We start from the raw sequence: 18,132 nt of genomic DNA on the forward strand, positions 1-18,132 counted from the left end.
TAAGAAACATTTTAATGGGGGTGCCCAGGTGGCTCAGTCGTTAAGTGTCTGCCTTCAGCTCAGGTCATGATCCCAGGGTCCTGGGATCGAGCCCCGCATCGGGCTCTCTGCTCAGTGGGAAGCCTGCTTCTCCCTCTCCCACTCCCCCTGCTTGTGTTCCTTCTCTTGCTTTGTCTCTCTCTGTCAAATAAATAAATAAAATCTTTAAAAATAAAAAAAGAAACATTTAAATGATCATTGATACAAAATAGGTAACAAGCCTTAATAGATCACTAAACATAGTGAAAAATAAAAAAGTAACCAACAACCAAGCCCATTTAGTTTATGGATGTGTTCTTCCAAACGTTTCAGGGATAGAGAAGTTGCTTATTATGCTAACTGTTCCAGAACATGTGAAAAATGTAAAGTTTCTCAGTCCATTCCATGACTAACGTAAACCTGATACTACCCCTAAAAAGAGACCCCAAGGAAACTGGGAGCCATTGTCAACATGTATTGCTCTTTAAATAAGGAAACATTGTTTCAAGTAAGTTACTATATCTCTGTATATAGTATGTTATCTGTGTGTTGTGTATGTTTCCAAAATGATCAGATCCACTTTTTGTTGGTTATTGCAATTTTCCAGCACCTGGGCCAGCTAGGCTGGTAAAATCACCCAAGATGAAATCTGTGTGGGTATACGTTTTATCAAATTTGGATTGGGACTTCCAGCCTGGCTAGAGACCTCAGAAATGTCTGCCTCCAGACACAAGAGAAGACAGGGAAGGACAAGTTAGATTTCATCACTTCTAGGAAGACAACTCTAATAGTGGTGGCTCAGCCAGAACCTAGATTCCTAGATTCTAAGCATAGAAAAAATAACAAATTTATTTAGCTGTTGGAATTATAGAAGGGAAAAATATATCTTCTTAAGTTCATAGCAATGAGCACCTATATTAAGAAAAAAAGAAAGATCTCACATAAACAACCTACTTTACACCTTGAGGAACTAGAGAAAGAAGAATAAATTAAGCCCAAAGTTAGTACAAGGAAGAAAATAACAAAGATCAGAAATAAATTTCAGAGCAGAAATAAATGAAAGAGACTAAAAAGACAATATAAAAGATCTTTATTATAGAAATTTTCACACATACAAATAAAAGAAAATGAAAACCACTTGGAATCCCGCCACTGTTAACATTTTGATGTGTGTTGTCCCAGTCTTCTCTGTAAGTTAGTGTGTGTATGTGTGTTTTATAATGTAAGCCATAAAAATGTTTTGTAGTCTGTATCCCCATCCCTGCCCCGAGTGGTGTGTCATGAATATCTTTCCATCTCATTAACTATTCATGTTACGGTCACATTATTCTATCTACGGTCTGTCTGTCTCTCTCATCATTTATGTAACTGAATCCTATTGTTGGAACTGTTGATTTGCCTTTTCTAGAGAACAGATTATCATGCAAAAATCTTGAATACAAAATGATTTTTGTATATTTTCAAGTAAAATAAAATGAAGCTCTGAGTAACTAAGTTCCTTAGTTAGAAACAGGAGTATAATTCTTTGTTGGGACTCTTTAGGGAAAGGAGGAGCTTTAATGGAAAATATTTCTTCACACCATATATGAGGACTCTTTAGGGTATAAATCACAGATACCCCAACTAGAATTGAATGTAATGAAAAAAAACTTGTGAGTGAATATATCTCTTGTCTGTTGCTGCAGCAACACTGCAGAACATCCAGCTGCAAAACATTAGTGACATAGTAAGAAGTATTTGTTTCGTCCACTAGTGTATGGGGCTCATTGGATGTCAGCTGGACTCAACTCATGCATCTGTGATCAGCTGCTGGTTGGCTAGGCAGCTCTGCTGATCTTGACTGGGCTTGCTCAAATGTCTTGCGGTTGGTTGGCTGTTGACTAGGACACCTTGACTCTATTTCATATATCTCATCTAACAGCAAGCTAGACCGGGCATATTCTAATTACTATTGCAGAGGAAAAAGAGCAAGAAAGTAGATAACACAAGTGCTACGTCAGGCCTCTGCTTCCTTCACATATGCTACCACCTTATTGGCCAGAACAAATCATACGAGTGAACTCAGAGTCAGATTGGGAGGGTACTGCCAAGGATATAGATGCAGGAAGGAGTAAAGAATTGGAGCCATTAATTCAGTCAGTCTACCTGGCATGTGTAACTAAACTGGCCTGGGGTAGATGTACCTTCAATGACTGCTGAATCCAGGGTATCAAGTGATGTCACTTAGTTTGATTTCATACTATCTAAAGTTTGGCTCTGGGGCGCCTGGGTGGCTCAGTCGGTTAAGCGTCTGCCTTCGGCTCAGGTCATTATCACAGAGTCCTGGGATGGAGCCCCGCATCAGTCTCCCTGCTCAGTGGGGAGTTTGCTTCTCCTTCTCCCTCTGCCTGCCACTCCCCTTGCTTGTGCTCGCTCTCTGTGTCAAATAAATAAATAAAATCTTAAAAAAAAAAAAGTTTGGCTCTGCTTTCCTTTGCTTAGCTTCACTCCCAAGGCAGCCGTTTCCATATGGTAGTCCTCAGAAGCTCCATCTCAAAAGCAAGTAATTCTAGCTGAAAAAGAGCTTATCTGGGGCACTGGGTGGCTCATTTGGTTGAGCAACTGTCTTTGGCTCAGGTCATGATCTTGGAGTCCCAGGATTGAGTCCCGCATCGGGCTCCCTGCTCATTGGGGAGTCTGCTTCTCCCTCTGACCCTACGCACTCTCATGCACTCTCTCTCAAATAAATAAAAATCTTAAAAAAAAAAAAAAGCTTATCTTTCCCAATTGTTCCAGCTAAAGTATGGTATAAATATTTTTGGGCCAATGTGGGTAACATGCCTATCCCTAACCTAAGGTCACTCAGCCAGTCAGTGAATGGAAATTTGAAACCTGGTTTGCCCTTCTCTAAAATCTGTGGTCTTAGTGTCTAAAGGTGAAGAAAAATAAAGTACATTAAACACATCCTCAGAGGAAGAGCAGGAGGCCATGATGAACCACAATAAGGCCATTTGAGTCCTAACATTGAAGGGATGATCACAACCCTGTAACCCAGCTACATAAAATTCTGCAACAAAGTACTTGAACTTGAATGACCAGGACAGGGAGCTTCTACTCCTTTTCTCCAGGGGATATGGGACCAGGAGCTCTAACATGGTCTACTGTTCCCTTGTACCATTTCTCCTTCAGGTGTGGATTAGTGTGCAGTAAATATTTAGGTCAACCAAAATGGAAAAAAAGTCCCAAAACAGCAGCCTGAAAGAAGTGTGTGAAGGGAGAAAAAGACAGGACTACCATTTTCTCTGGTAATAGCATTTAGGATCTGGCTAGAAGTATAGGAATCCTGATGGTCGAACCACCTCTTTTTCTTCTAGCTCCAGAATGGCCAATAGGTTCCAAACTACTGAGTCAATGCGAGTTGATTGTTGGTAAACCATCTAGATTGTTATGTTGAGAAGAATTCCTACCTTGGTGGAAATGAAGACTGTGGTGGATTAGTGATGTCTGGAATGTGTACAGGAGTGGGAAGTAGCAACATGCTTGACTGTTATTTGACATCCTGGGAAGCAAACACTTCTCAGAGTCACTGTCAAGCCACTTGTGTATGGGGGTCATGCCTGTAGGATGGAGTATTTTATAGCTAAGTTCTCTATGATGAGGAATTCTGTGGTGAATTTTCTGGAGGTCCCGACTGTTACTTAACACAAACCAAAATGCAGAGCATCATTTTCCCTGAGGAAAAACGGGCTGCTTCTTTGCTCTGAGAACTTTTAAGCTTATTTGGGAGCAGGGTGGGGGAAATATACAAAATGTTTACATGTAGTAAGTAAAGTTTGGGGCTACTTTTTAAAAAAATGAATATGGGTGTGACTATTGTTTTTGTATCTGTCATCATCATTGATCTATCAATATATTAAAAAAATATAGTCAGAGTTCTAAAGAAGTTTGTTTTTGATTATCTTTTTTTCTCATTTTTCAGATCCTCTGGAGTCATTTTCTGGTACAGACTGTGAAAAGAATGCATTGAAAATTCTGGCCGATAGTGGAAATATTGGCATAACCCCCAACTTAGTATAGCAGTCCTTCTCTTTAGTAGCACCTCATAATAGAAGAAAAATGTATGGAAGTGCAAGAACAATCACCAATCTGGAAGGCAGTCCTTCCAGATCTCCTCGTTTGCCAAGGTCTCCTCGTTTGGGCCACAGAAGAACAAGCAGTGGGGGAGGTGGAGGAACAGGCAAGACACTGTCCATGGAGAATATCCAGTCCCTTAATGCAGCCTATGCTACATCTGGACCTATGTATCTGAGTGATCATGAGGGGGTGGCTTCGACAACTTACCCAAAGGGCACCATGACTCTGGGAAGGGCCACAAATCGAGCTGTATATGGAGGCCGAGTCACAGCCATGGGGAGTAGTCCCAATATTGCTTCTGCTGGACTTTCCCACACAGATGTTCTTTCATACACGGATCAACATGGTGGTCTGACTAGCTCATCCCATCATCACCACCACCAGGTCCCTTCCATGTTGAGGCAGGTAAGGGATAGCACAATGTTAGACCTTCAAGCCCAGCTCAAGGAACTTCAGAGAGAGAATGACCTCCTCCGGAAAGAACTAGACATCAAGGACAGCAAGTTAGGATCTTCCATGAACAGTATCAAGACCTTCTGGAGTCCTGAGCTCAAAAAGGAGAGAGTCTTGAGGAAAGAAGAGGCAGCCCGAATGTCTGTCCTCAAGGAGCAGATGAGGGTTTCCCATGAAGAAAATCAGGTAGGTTATGACTCATCTCAGTGTTTTTCAGCCTTGGCTTCTCACTGAGTAGTTGATGCTTTGCAGATGGCACCACGACCTGTGCAGAAGAAAGTTCGGCATCATCAAGAAAGCTATGGTTTAGTATGTGTTTGACTTAGAGACTACAAAAGGTCATAAGCAATATGAAATTATAACTTGTGATCTCATTGTCCAATAACTTTTTCACACTGTTGCAGAAGAGGGGGAATCATTCTTTATTGCCTAACTTTTATACTTGGTTATTTTTTTTTCTTTTTCAGCAGTAACAACAGCAGCTCAGATGTACTTCCCTCTGCATTGAAGAGGAAAATGTTAATTTTTGCAAGAGTAGACACTTTAACAGCAACATTTAGAGAGCCACATTTGACTGGTGAATTGAATTATTCTTGAAGTCACAGCAACTATTTCTTTCTAGAATGAGTGGAGTTTATTCTCTAAACAGCAAACCAAATAATATTAAATAACACTGGGTGGAATGGGTTTGATATCATGTTGGAGAAACACAAAAAGTTGTAACCTGGTCTTTCCTTTATCCATTCATATTAAATAAGCATGTACTATGTGCAAGGCACCTTCTTACTCTTTTTTGATCTATCTTTCATGTTATAGCAAGATTAGTTTTCCCAGTGTCTACTTGCATTTATACCATTTCTCTGCTTTAAAGCCCTCGATAATTACATACTGCCTTCAGAGTGAATTCTACCTCTTTGGCTGAGCTGATGGCACCTTTATTTGGAAGGCCTGAGCCAACCTCTTCCAGCCTTATCTCATACCACCTCCATGCACATCTCCTATGCTACCTGCACTCCCACTTAGTAATTTCTGCACATACTCAGGGTGTTCCCCCTTCAGTCCTTTGCTCTTTCTGTTCCCTTTCCCTAGTGGCCTTCTCAGGAACCCCTCTCCCTGCCTCTTCCCTTTCAGGGTTGGCCAGTCTCCATTTCCAAATCCTACCTATTCTGTGGAGCTCATTTATCTGCTGCTGTTTTCATAAGGGCTTTGGAGTCCGACATGCCTGGGTTTAAATCCCAGCTTCACCTCTTACGAGTAGTGAGATAAGTGCAATGAGATGGGGAGTAGTGAGTGCTGTGCCATTTGGCGGAAAAATTTCAAGGTATCGTTTAACTTTCTGTAGAAATTTGAGATAATTCCAACTTGGCTGAACTAGTGATTCTTTGATAATTGGTCTTGATGTTGGCCTCACGAAGCTCTCTGCCTTTCTTGGGTTTATCTGCTGGCCCTCCTATCTGTTTCCCTGGATACCACCCCTTGGTGTCCAAGTATCTTTAGAAGGATTTTTGATCTCTCTGAGAATCTGCTCTTCATTCTGCTTCTATGTGTAGAAAGCAATCACCTTATCCTTTTGACAATCTGACAGAGCCTTTGCTGGTTTTCAGATGTGGAAATGTGATTTTTAGTTGGAACAGAAAGTTGTGTTCTTCAATCCTAAATCAAATTAATGCTCTTTACTTTCTGCTTTTTTCCCCTGACTTTACTGGTTCATGATGTCCTTGTGAACCTGTTACTGCTATGTGTATTTCCCTAGTTCTGTACAGTTTTCTTCTTTAGTTGTTTTGGAAAATGTTTACAGCCATTTAGGAATGATGCAAGTAGTGACGAAAAAGTTTGAAAGCCATTCTTTAAACTGTCAGCTCCAAAATTGCTTTTATCTTATGTTGCTATCATTAAATTTTTTTTGAGCACAGACTCTCATTTATATGTGTTTATTTACTTATAAATTACATGATGTGCTATTATGCCAATGTATTATGTGTCTTTTCTGAAATTCACACAGAGTTAAATATGGAGGTTGTTGACAAAATAAAATAAATAATATATTGAGGTACATTTTAAGGACACACAAAACCTTCTTGCTGTTGGAAAAACATTTTAAACCCCTTGTCTATTTTGTAAGGGTTAGTTTAGTTTAAACTAGGAAATATCCATAATTCTACTTAACTGTCTCATGTTGCTGTAAGCCAGAAATAAGCGAATACTTGAGGGTGCTTCTAGTACCCCTTCCTAGCTCTGGAAAAAACTATGATCACAGGCTACCTTGGGTACTATGGGTGCCCTATAACCATGTGACATGTGATCCAGTAAAAGCTCCAGTATTAATCTATTAAATATAAGTAAAACGCAATTATTTTCTTTTTTAGGTTAAAAATGTAAAAGGAGGAAGAAGCACAGAGTTTGAAAAGTCAATTTACTTGCAGTATGAGGTAGTATTACAAAGTAAAGAATATAAAGATTGACAAAAAGCAAGTTATTTTTTGAAAATTGAAGCACCTCTCCTCCTGTGGGAATTATGTCAGGATCTGTTTTAGGGGTCTATGAGTACCTGTTGGTCAGGATAGGGTAGATCCTGCTGCAGCAATCAAATCTCAGTGGCTTAACACATCAAGATTCCTTCTTATTCACCGGAAGTATGAAGTAGGTCGGGTGACTCTCTAGGGCAGCCCTCCTCCAGACAGTGACTCAGGATTCAGGCTTTCTACATCTTGACACATGGCTTCAAGAGTTGTTACACCAGAGGAAGGGGGTGTATGGAGATGGCACATTGGCTCCTCAGTTCCTTAGGCTGGAAATGACACAACTGCACGGGGTTGGGAGGTATAGTATAGTCCTCTCCTCTTTCCAGGAAGGAGAGTAAGATATGGAGTATAATAGACAGCTAATTCTTACCAGTGGGGTTTTTGTTTTTGTCAAAAAGTGGAGCTAGATGAAATAAAGCTTGGGGAACAATCCAGACTCCTGCTGTTGCTGCTGTTTCTATTATTACTGCTTCTGCTACCAATAGACATCTGTTGGGGGCTTACAATTTGCCAGGCATGGTCCTTGGAGGTTTTTGCATACATTATCTTATTTACTGTTTGCATCAGTCACCTGGGTAGGTGCTAGACTTTTTCTTGTTTTACAGATGAAAAATAAATGTGGAGACAATAAGCAGCTTGTCCAAGTTTACACAGCTAGTTAATGAGAGAGCTGGGCTTTATGGCTTAGGTCTGGTTCATGCCAATGTCTAGGACTTAACTTTACGTTCATTAACTCCTTATAGGAACACTGAGCTGTGAATATAATCTTAGTTTAATGGGAAGATCATATTATGTTAGATAAAAAAAAATGACTAGTTCTGATAGAATGACTAAGAATGTGATTTAGGGGGCACCTGGGTGGCTCAGATGGTTAAGCTTCTGCCTTCGGCTCAGGTCATGATCCCAGTGTCCTGGGATCGAGTCCCGTATCGGGCTCCCTACTCCTTGGGAGCCTGCTTCTTCCTCTGCTTCTCTCTCTCTCTCTCTCTCTCCCTCTGTCTCCCATGAATAAATAAATAAAAATCTTAAAAAAAAAAAGAATGTGATTTAGTGGGGTGCCTGGGTGGCTCAGTTGTTAAGTGTCTGCCTTCGGCTCGGGTCATGATCCCAGGGTCTTGGGATCGAGCCCCACATCGGGCTCCCTGCTCAGCAGAAAGCCTGCTTCTCCCTCTCCCACTCGTCCTGCTTGTGTTCCTGCTCTTGCTATCTCTCTCTGTCAAATAAATAAAATCTTTAAAAAAAAAAGAATGTGATTTAGTTTAATTGGGATTTTTATTCTTAATTAGGAATTTATTTCATTTTCCCAGAACTGGTTTTTTTGTGCTGTTTAGAGTTTCTACCATTTACCATAACTGACTATAATTTCCCTTTAGAGGAAAAAATCATGGAAAATTTTTCTATATGGAAGAAAAGAACATAAAGGAGATGAGGGACATTTGACTGTGGTTTCTTATGCATAACAACCAGAGACTGCATCTACAAATGTAGTTCTACCAGTGCGTATTTGGATAATTAGAAGTTCACTAACCTAAATTCAGGTGATCTAAAACAATTCGAACTATTCTATGTGAATACAAATGGGAAGCAGGTCTATCATAGGGTGGAGGTTAGGAAGCTCGAGTGCTGTTGTATATGAAATTCATGGTTCTGTGTATTTAATGCTCACTAATACAAACCTTTCACCCTTATGTGCATTGTTGAAGAGGGCAACCACTCATCAATTCTTTTGCAGTGTATTTTGAAGTTCTAGTGATTCTGTCCAGGGGAACTGAACCCAACTCCAGATCTAAGGGAGGATGTTGAACATCCTTCCTTCCTGTGTTATAGGAAGTGCAGGACTATTTGGAACCTTGGAGGCAATGGGTAGGGGTCTGTGACCAAATTTCTTGCGTGCAAAGAGTAGATACTTGGGTTCCTGGTGGATATTCCACCCCAGATGCTATTTTCAAGGCGCTACTTCTCAGCCACATAGATCTACATGAATAGAAATACATTTGGGACCCCTAAGAGTTGCAATATTGACATTAGGAATCACTGGAGTGCATGGATGCACAGTTACCCTTATGTTATCACTTGTGCTTTTTACTTCATGATGTACTTTCTTGAATGTAAGAAGAGGGTGGTGGAGTATTATAGACAGCTAGTTCTTTGAAATGGTGTGAACCCATAGCCCATGCTCTCAATGTCACACTTGTAGACTGACTTGGGGAGAGGTGAGTAGAAAAGATTTGGAGTGGATGTTTGGCTGCCACTTGAGGCAGCCCCTTATTATTTGTAATAGCCTATGGAGTTGGGGTGGATATTGGGGGCAGGAGAATGCAACTACTGGAAAGTAAAGTGACCTAATTTTCTCTAAAAGTTTATATGATTGTCTTTTCTTTGCAGCTCCATTCTATTTACCTGCATGATAGAGATCAGAGAGGGAAAACATGATAGAGAAGAAGTTTTCAGAAAGTTCCTAAGGACTTTTATGTCTTGCAGTTTGATGCATATAAGTTATTGACTTTTCATATTCCTGGATTTTTTGGTAATTATTAATTTTATATTTCTAATAGATTACTTTTTCCAAATTAGATGTGTATTAAGCAGTTTTGAGACATTTTCCAAACTTGTGCATGGCTAGCCAAGGATCTGCATGAATATAAATAGCATCACACGCTGGGAGATTGTACTCGATCTAATATTTACCCATCTTGTGCATGCAGAAGTGGGACAAGGTCACTGGGAAACATAACTTAAGAAGTGTAAGTAAACCTGCCTGGGGAGTTTTATGGCTTTGAAGCTATGGTTATGTGATCATTTCTATTTCTGGCTTAACACAATAGGAAATCATTTACTCTAAATCAATATTAGTATGGATTTTTGATGATTTTTTTAACTAGTTTCAATGTATTTATTGGTTCTCATTTTGAGCCTGTAACTTGAACAGGTCAAGATGGGTCATGTTTTCCATGTTTCTTTTATCATTGTTTTTTGTTTTATTTGATTAAACTCTAGGGCCATTTCAACAGGGGTCTGTTCTATTCTAAACTCTGTTCTAAAATACTCATGTCAGTGGGAGTGTCCAGATATGAAGAGCTGTACCAGTTGGAAGTGGGTGATGTAGAATTCATCCTATCTCCTGTTGGGAAGGTGGCGAGGTAGCCACTGTGAAGGGGTGTCCACTAACTATTAAATGCAGCTGCAGTACCTTGAGTACTGGGTGTTTGTGAAATCAAGGGCTCAGCCTTGGAGTGTTCAGATCCATCCAGTTTGCTGATGGGACTTATATTCACTGCTTAGATAGACCTGTTTTATTCCTGTACCTTCTTCAGACCCCATTCCTTCTGCTACTCTGAATCTGAGATCCATGGATCCCTCAAAGCCAGTTTTCCAAAGCGAATCCAGGGAAACAATACTTTCCAGACGGGATTTTCCAGCCAAATAAACTTGAGACATGACATACTAGATAGTCCTATCCTGGAGATTCATAATGCATCTGTTATGGATTGAGTTATGTTCCCCCCCAAAAGATATGTTGGAATCTTAATCCCCTGTAACTCAGAATATGATTTTATTTGGAGATAAGTTCTTTTTAGAGGTAATCAAGTTAAAATGAGGTCATTTGGGTGGTTGCTAACCCAATGTCTGATGTCCTTACCAAAAGGGGAAATTTGGACACAGACATAAACATGTACAGAGGGAAGACCATGTGAAGAGGAAGGGAGAAGATGACTGTCTACAATCCAAGGAAAGAAGCCTGGATTCGTCACTCACAGTCCTCAGAAGGAAGCAACCCTGGTGACACCTTGACCTTGATCTTCTGGCCTCCAGAACTGTGAGACAATAAATTTCTGTTGTTTAAGCCACCCAGTTTGTGATACTTTGTTATGGCAGCCCTAACAAACTCATACAATATATCAGCGTGTGAAATGAAATGCTCTAACTCCTGCAGTTAAAAAAAAATTTATTAAGGGGGCACCTGGGTGGCTCGGTTGAGCAGTTGAATGTCTGACTCTCGATTTCGGCTTACATCCTGATCTCGGAGTTGTGAGATTGAACCACGCATCAGGCTCCATGCTCAGTGGGGAGTCTGCTTGAGATTCTTTCTCTGCCCCACAGCCCCCCCCAATAAATTTTTAAAAAAGGAAAAAAAATTATTAAGTTTCCTTAGCTTCAGCAAAGACCATGAAACTTTATCTTAAACCAAGCATCTATATATTGAGCAGCTATTGCTGCAGTAATGCTGTATAACAAGGCATTCCAAAACCTATTGGCTTAAAAAGATACGCATTTACCTCTCCCTCATGTATCTGCAGGTTGGGTACAACTTAGTTGGGCAGGGCTGGACTTTAGGCTGAAAGTTGGCTTCAAATATGTTCTACATGTGTCCACATTCTCCCTGGGACAGATGTATTCAGGAATTCATCTTATGGTGGATCATAGATGCCAAGAGTCCAACCAAACCACACAGACACTTTCGATTTTACTTTATTATGTTATGTTAATCATCATACATCACATCATTAGTTTTTTTTTAAAGATTTTATTTATTTATTAGAGAGAGAGAATGAGAGATAGAGAGCACGAGAGAGGGAAGAGGGTCAGAGGGAGAAGCAGACTCCCTGCTGAGCAGGGAGCCCGATGTGGGACTCGATCCCGGGACTCCAGGATCATGACCTGAGCCGAAGGCAGTCGCCTAACCAACTGAGCCACCCAGGTGCCCACATCATTAGTTTTTGATGTGGTGTTCCATGATTCATTGTTTGTGTATAACACCCAGTGCGCCATTCAATACAGGCCCTCTTTAATACCCATCACCAGGCTAACCCCTCCCCCCACCCCCCTCCCCTCTAGAACCCTCAGTTTGTTTGTCAGAGTCATAGTCTCTCATGGTTCGTCTCCCCCTCCGTTCTCCCCCTTCATTTTTCCCTTCCTACTATCTTCTTTTTTTTTTTTAACATATAATGTATTATTTGTTTCAGAGGTACAGGTCTGCCACACAGATACTTTTAAAGCTTCTGCTTATATCAAGTCAACTCACATTGTATTGCCTAAAGCATGTTACATGGCCAAGCCCAAAGTCAGTAGGGTCAGAGGAATATACTCCCTGCCAAGTCATTCATATATATATATATATTCTGTTATATATGTTAACACATGTTATTATTATGTATATTGCTTAATATATATAATTTAAATAATCTTATTTGTCACAAACTATAAATATTCTTAGAACTAAGGGAATAAAGGCCACACTTTGGAAAAGACTGCTTCAGGAATAGCTCTGGAAGCAAGATATTAAAGTTTGAGAACTGTGAAGGTAGATGAGCACTATCAGTGTGGTCAAAGGTTCCTTCAGTGGCTGGGCCTTCCAGAGTATCCTAGTGATGCCTGTTTAATGGCTCAGCATCAGGCTTTTCCCTTTGTGTCTCATGTAACTGGCCAATGAAACCCAAGTGGGAGATTCTGGGAAAGCTTTTGTTTTCCTGATAAAAAGAGTAAACGTCACCAGCAATGCTCCTTCCCCCTTCTTCCTATCTTAAGTGTTGATTTGTTGTCTGGAGCTATGTCAGCTGTGTAGTAACCATGAAAGAAAGCCACGCCAAACACAGAAACTCTGTCCTGCCATCTCTGAGCACTTGCAGCAGCACACACAGTGGCTGGCCTCCAGACCTCTAGTCATGTGAGAAAATAACCACTAGTGGTTTAAGTCCCTGTTGGTTGGGTGGTCTATTACTAGCAGCTCAATATCTTCCTAACTGATACAACAAAAAATTATTGATCACTATTATTCATAATGATTATCAGTCATGATAAGCAGAAAAATAGATGCATTTCAGTGAGGTGAAGTGAGATCTTAAAGGACCTTACACATTAGAATGAAGAAACCTACTTACCAATTGTATTGGGCAACACTCCAAAGTAGTGACAAAAGCTCCTCAAAGCCTGTGTAGGTGAAAAAGGGGGATTTATTAATTCCTGTAATGAAATTGCAGAAAGGCTGAGTGTATGTGGCTGGGGCAAGGGATAGATATGTGAGAAGGGGTTACTGTGACGTGTGAGCCCTTTAGACTGCAGGCATTGGGAGAGGGGCAGTTCTTTCTAGGAAGTGAGATGAAGGACAAAGCGTTGCTGTAGGACAAAAACATGTTCATTGTACTGACTTGAGCTGTCCTTAGTCACCCTCTTTCTTCAAATATCTTAAGGGTTCCTAAGTCATATTAAGAGACTGAGGGGTGCCTGGGTAACTCAGTCGATTAAGTGTCTGATTCTTGATTTCTGCTCAGGTCATGATTTCAGGGACGTGGGATTGAGCCCTGTGTTGGGCTCCTCGCTCAGTGGGGAGTCAGCTTGAGATTCACTCCCTCCGCCCCTCCCCCACTGTGTTCTTTCTCTCTCAAGTAAATAGATAATCTAAAAAAAAGAGACCTGAGAAATTAAGAAGTCAATCAAATGTCATATAGGTATATAACTTTTTTTCATTTTAACTCTTATTTAAAAAGTATGAGTGTTTATGTCTTCCCCAATGTTGCATAGGCACACAGATTTAGAACTGTATAATATAAACCAGTTTAGCACCACAGCATAATCTGAAATTTAGAAGGACATGTCCTGAATTTTAGAAGACAAGAACAACAAAAGTTCACCTTCCTCATCTTGAAATAGTCTTCCTCAGCTCTTCCGAGAACTGTAGCTTTTGTCTACATTTCCAGAAAGGTGGAAAAACTTTGGTCCAGACTTAGGCAATGACCTACTTAGACTGAAACCACAATTTTAAATGGCTTTCATGGGTAGGTGAAAACTTCCTTTGGTTCTGAAGATAGATGAGATGGCTCAGAGCCAACAGTTGATTTCTTTGTTTGCTAGAATGTAGGAGAATGATTTGAAGTGAACTACACACATCTTTGTCACAAATGTCAGCTGGTTTTTGCCTCAGTAATCTCTTGCAGTCAGCCCTTGGATCAGCCATGTGCACTGCATTAGTAGCCTTACAGATTTTTATTCCCAGGTTTTATTTTATGAAAGACTTGGCTAATGGGGGGGAGGAATATAAACATTCCTGTGTGCTGGAACTTGGGAGAGCTAAATGATTTCCATCTTCCATTTTCTCTCTGTATCACTTTATTTTGGCGATGGGATAGCAACAGCACACAAGCAACTAAAGAAAACATTTTGGACTATTTCAATGGATAGATTATTTTAGTCTCACTTGTGCCAAGGCACTTTTTGAAACCAAGCTCTAAAGGGGGAAGGCAGAGGGAGTGGTCACCCTCAAAACATTCACTGCCTGATAAAATTCTCTACAGACAACATCCTCCGAGGATTTTGAGAAGCAAGTCTATGTTGACAGGAGAAAAGTAACAGAGTGATTTTATCGGCCAAAGCAGATGGGGTGGGTTCTGAACCTAGCCTTCTCTGGCCAGAGTGCAATTTCAGTTTCTATAATTAGTTGCAGGTGGAGCTCTTGTGTTGTTTGTTTTGGAGTCCACTGACATCTGTGCGCAAATTCCCACCACCCCCAGTTGGCATTTGGACTCAATAAGTGGTTTTGGCTTTGCAAGAACATAGAAAATTGTAAATCTGTTACACACACACACACACACACACACACACACACACACACACACACACACACACACACACAGCTGCTCTAAAGGTCAGGTTCTGAAAGCTGTGGAAAGCATTTTCAAAAGTTTGGGAAGTAGGTTTTAGGCAGAGTGTAGGCATGTAGCCAAGAGCTAGGGTAGCTTGACAAACAGAATTCTGGCACATGCAATTTCTTCTTGGTTTCTCTGTGAGGCCAGCATTTGATTGTATCTTCGAAGTGATGTGCAGCCATTTTGCTTTCAGTGGGAACATTTTGGAGAGAAAAAGTACAGCTACTTCCTGTCTTATAAACCCATGGCTGGGCTTGTACTGTCTGTTTTGGCTATGTACACTGCTCAAGTTAACTTACTTGTTCTCAGTTGAGGGCAATTTACCTCCCAAGGGACATTTGGCAATGTCTGGAGACATTTTTGGTTGTCACTACTGGAAGGGGTGACATCCAGTGGGTAGAGGAGTGACATCCAGTGGGTAGAGGCTAGGGATATTGATTGCTAAACAGTCCAAAGTGCATAGAATTGAGCTCTACATTATCTGGCCAAGAATGTCAATAGCAACAATGATGAGAAACCCTGAGTTAATTGGATGATTACTATATCTTCATTATTCTTAATACTTTGCCTACACTCAATTCTTTAACTTTGTGAAGTGATGATCAAAATGTATGTATTTATGCAAAAATATTCATATAAAAGGTAAAACCTGATTCAACATTGTGTGGGAAAGAATTAATTGTGAATGATATCTCTTATCTTTTTTTAAAAAATATTGACCTGGACTAGTAACCATGAATACCTTGATTCTTTTAGAGGCAGACATTTGGTAAATAAGAGATTAATCTTTTAAGGAAATAGACAACCCTTTAAGGAAATGAAATCTGTCTCTCTCTCTCTTTTTTTTTTTTTTTAGAGAGAGAGAAGGTGAAGGTTGGAGGGGCAGAAGAAGAGGGAGAAAGAGAATCTTAAGCAGACTCCACGCCCAGTGCAGAGACTGACACAGGGCTTGATCTCACAACCCCCAGATCATGACCTGAGCTGAAATCAAGAGTTGGACACTTTAACCGACTGAGCCACTCAGGCACCCTGAAACCTATATTTTAAACCATCATTTCTTTATACCTTTACTGGCTTTTTATGGTGTTTTTTGACTATGTCTGACATTGATCTTGAGAAGGAAAGGAAGAGAGAATAAGCATTTTTGAGCTCCTACTATGTGCCAGGAATTTACTAGTTGCTTTCCATGTGAGCTCAACAGCCCTGCAAAACATGTGGTATCCCCATTTTATAGATGAGAAACAAGACAGAGAGATTAAATGGACTGCCAGAGGTCTCACCCTTAGGTAGAGCTGGAATTTGAATCTGAGGTATGCTTAGCTTCAAAAGTGTGTTCTTTCTATTGTCTTAAAGGGAAAAACAACAGATTTGCTTGAAAACCGGGGAATTTGGTGTGGAAATGGAAGCCCTAATATAGAGTGGAAGTAGGAATGTGCTGCTTGCCAGTATCTTAAGGATGCTGTCAAGAAGTTACACAGGAAGGACAGAAAGCCAGAACAAGGAAGGGAGCATGTTGTCAAGAGCAACAGAGGAGAGAGGGCAAGTAGGAAGGAGCAAATGCATGCTTGTCAATTACACGTGCAGAGGAGAATGCCAGAGGAAAACTCCTATCTTGGAAACCCACCCAGATGGATGGGAGGAAGCAACTCCAGGGACTGGCCGGAAAATTAAAACTGCAGGTGGTAGAAGAATGAGAGAGATTATCTCTCAGAATGCTCATTGAAGTTCTGGCAGATCTGCTCAGGTGGTTATGATTTTGTCAAATTCACTGGATCCATAAAGGCAGGGCTTCAGGAATGGGGAAGTTCTTTATTATGGATTATTGTACTCTAGTGAGGATGGTCTCATTCATCCAGTTAGAATTTTTCCTGAACTTGCCTCTATCTACAGGAATTTCAAGGTACATGGACAGCTTCCTGACCCAGAAGTCCCCTCAACTGGATCCTATTCAGGTGGTTTCTGACCAGGTGGTTTCACGGGAGTGGTCACACGTATTCAGAATTTGTCTTTGGATTGTTCTCGGTCTTGTGTCTTAAAGTCAGATCTTCCCTTCTTGGGACCCAGCATTCCTGGTTTCCACTTCTCCCAGCACCTTTCCCCTATGAAACCTCTTCTTTGTCTTCTTTGAGAATCCAGCTCATTTTTTTTTTTTTTTTACTAATTGCTTCAGTCACCACTTATTTAAGGGAAATGTAGTTGCAAGTAGTAGAGGCCCATTCAAACATGTTGAAGGGGAAAAGAAAGGCATTTACTAGGAACATACACGAGTTCTTTTCCAGACCCTAAGTGTAGATAGGGCAGCCAGGTGTCCTGGGGGGTTGGAATAAAGTTAGTTGGAAAATAATCAGGAATAAAAGGACAAAGTCAGTTGCTCTTATTTTTATCTCACGTCTCTCTTACTTTCTTTCTTGATATCTGTTTTTATATGCTGCTTATGAAAAAGTGGCCACTCAAGGAAAGCATCTTCTCCATTCAGGTGCTTAATAGATACTGCCTAGAGTTGCTTGGTTTCAATTTCAAATTCAGAGAACCAAAAATCTGATTGGCCCAGGTTGTTTTTTTTTAGAGAGAGAGAGTGCTAGGTCCAATCAGCTGTGCCCAAGGGAGTCATGAGAACCACAGTCTTTCTCTCAGCAGAGCTATGGAAAGCCCTCTTTCTGAGAAAGGGGCATGATGGGAGATTCTCCAAGGAGGAAGCACGAGGATCAAGTGGTAAGGAGGAAAGGACAGCCCTTACTGGGAAATACCTTTGTGCAACACATAAATGGGAGCTTACCTTATTTCAGTTTTTAAGAAGACCACAACCAGGGCGCCTGGGTGGCTCAGATGTTTGAGCGTCTGCCTTTGGCTCGGGTCATGATCCCAGAGTCCTGGGATCGAGTCCCGCATCGGGCTCCCTGCTCGGTGGGGAGCCTGCTTCTCCCTCTGCCTCTCTCTCTTTCTCTGTCTCTCATGAATAAATAAATAAAATCTTTAAAAAATAAATAAATAAAAATTGTTTAAAAAAAAAAAAGACCACAACCAAAGAAAGTTAACTACTATCACCTCTATCTGTAGACAGCTGTTTCAACAGCAACGCCAGTAGCCTTTTGGGATCTCCTGACCTTCACACCCACGTTGTCAGTCCTTACCTCTGATTATGCCCATTGGAGAAATTCTATAAGTGGTATTAACTGACACCAGGATCAATTCATGCTGTATTATCTTAGTGGACCCATGTAATTTCTTTATATAATGTCAGATCACATCCTTTATGGAACTTTAAAAAATTCTCCGCTTTTCATAAACTCCTTTAGTCTTAAAATTCTTCACTTTTCATAAGCTCCTTTAGTCTTATTGGAGAATTGGGTCTCCAAAGTGGATGAGACTATGATGCCAGTTATAAA

The 18,132-nt window shown here is 40.6% G+C and overlaps 1 protein-coding gene across 2 annotated transcripts in view; it reads left to right on the top strand.

Annotated features, from left to right (window-relative positions):
* Nucleotides 1–4,113: 4,113 nt before the first annotated feature.
* The window catches only part of ERC2 (ELKS/RAB6-interacting/CAST family member 2), a 936,802-nt gene continuing 922,783 nt past the window's right edge, over nucleotides 4,114–18,132 (top strand). For both annotated transcript variants that reach the window (XM_088022015.1, XM_088022017.1), the window contains exon 1: nucleotides 4,114–4,770. In XM_088022015.1, coding sequence (XP_087878141.1) covers nucleotides 4,114–4,770 — 657 coding nt within the window. The remainder of the gene's footprint in view (nucleotides 4,771–18,132) is intronic.

This window comes from Eumetopias jubatus, unplaced genomic scaffold (assembly GCF_037043125.1).
Source record: "Eumetopias jubatus isolate StellerSeaLion01/CBP00866 unplaced genomic scaffold, mEumJub1_p1.0 scaffold_1, whole genome shotgun sequence".
Lineage (NCBI taxonomy): Eukaryota > Metazoa > Chordata > Mammalia > Carnivora > Otariidae > Eumetopias > Eumetopias jubatus.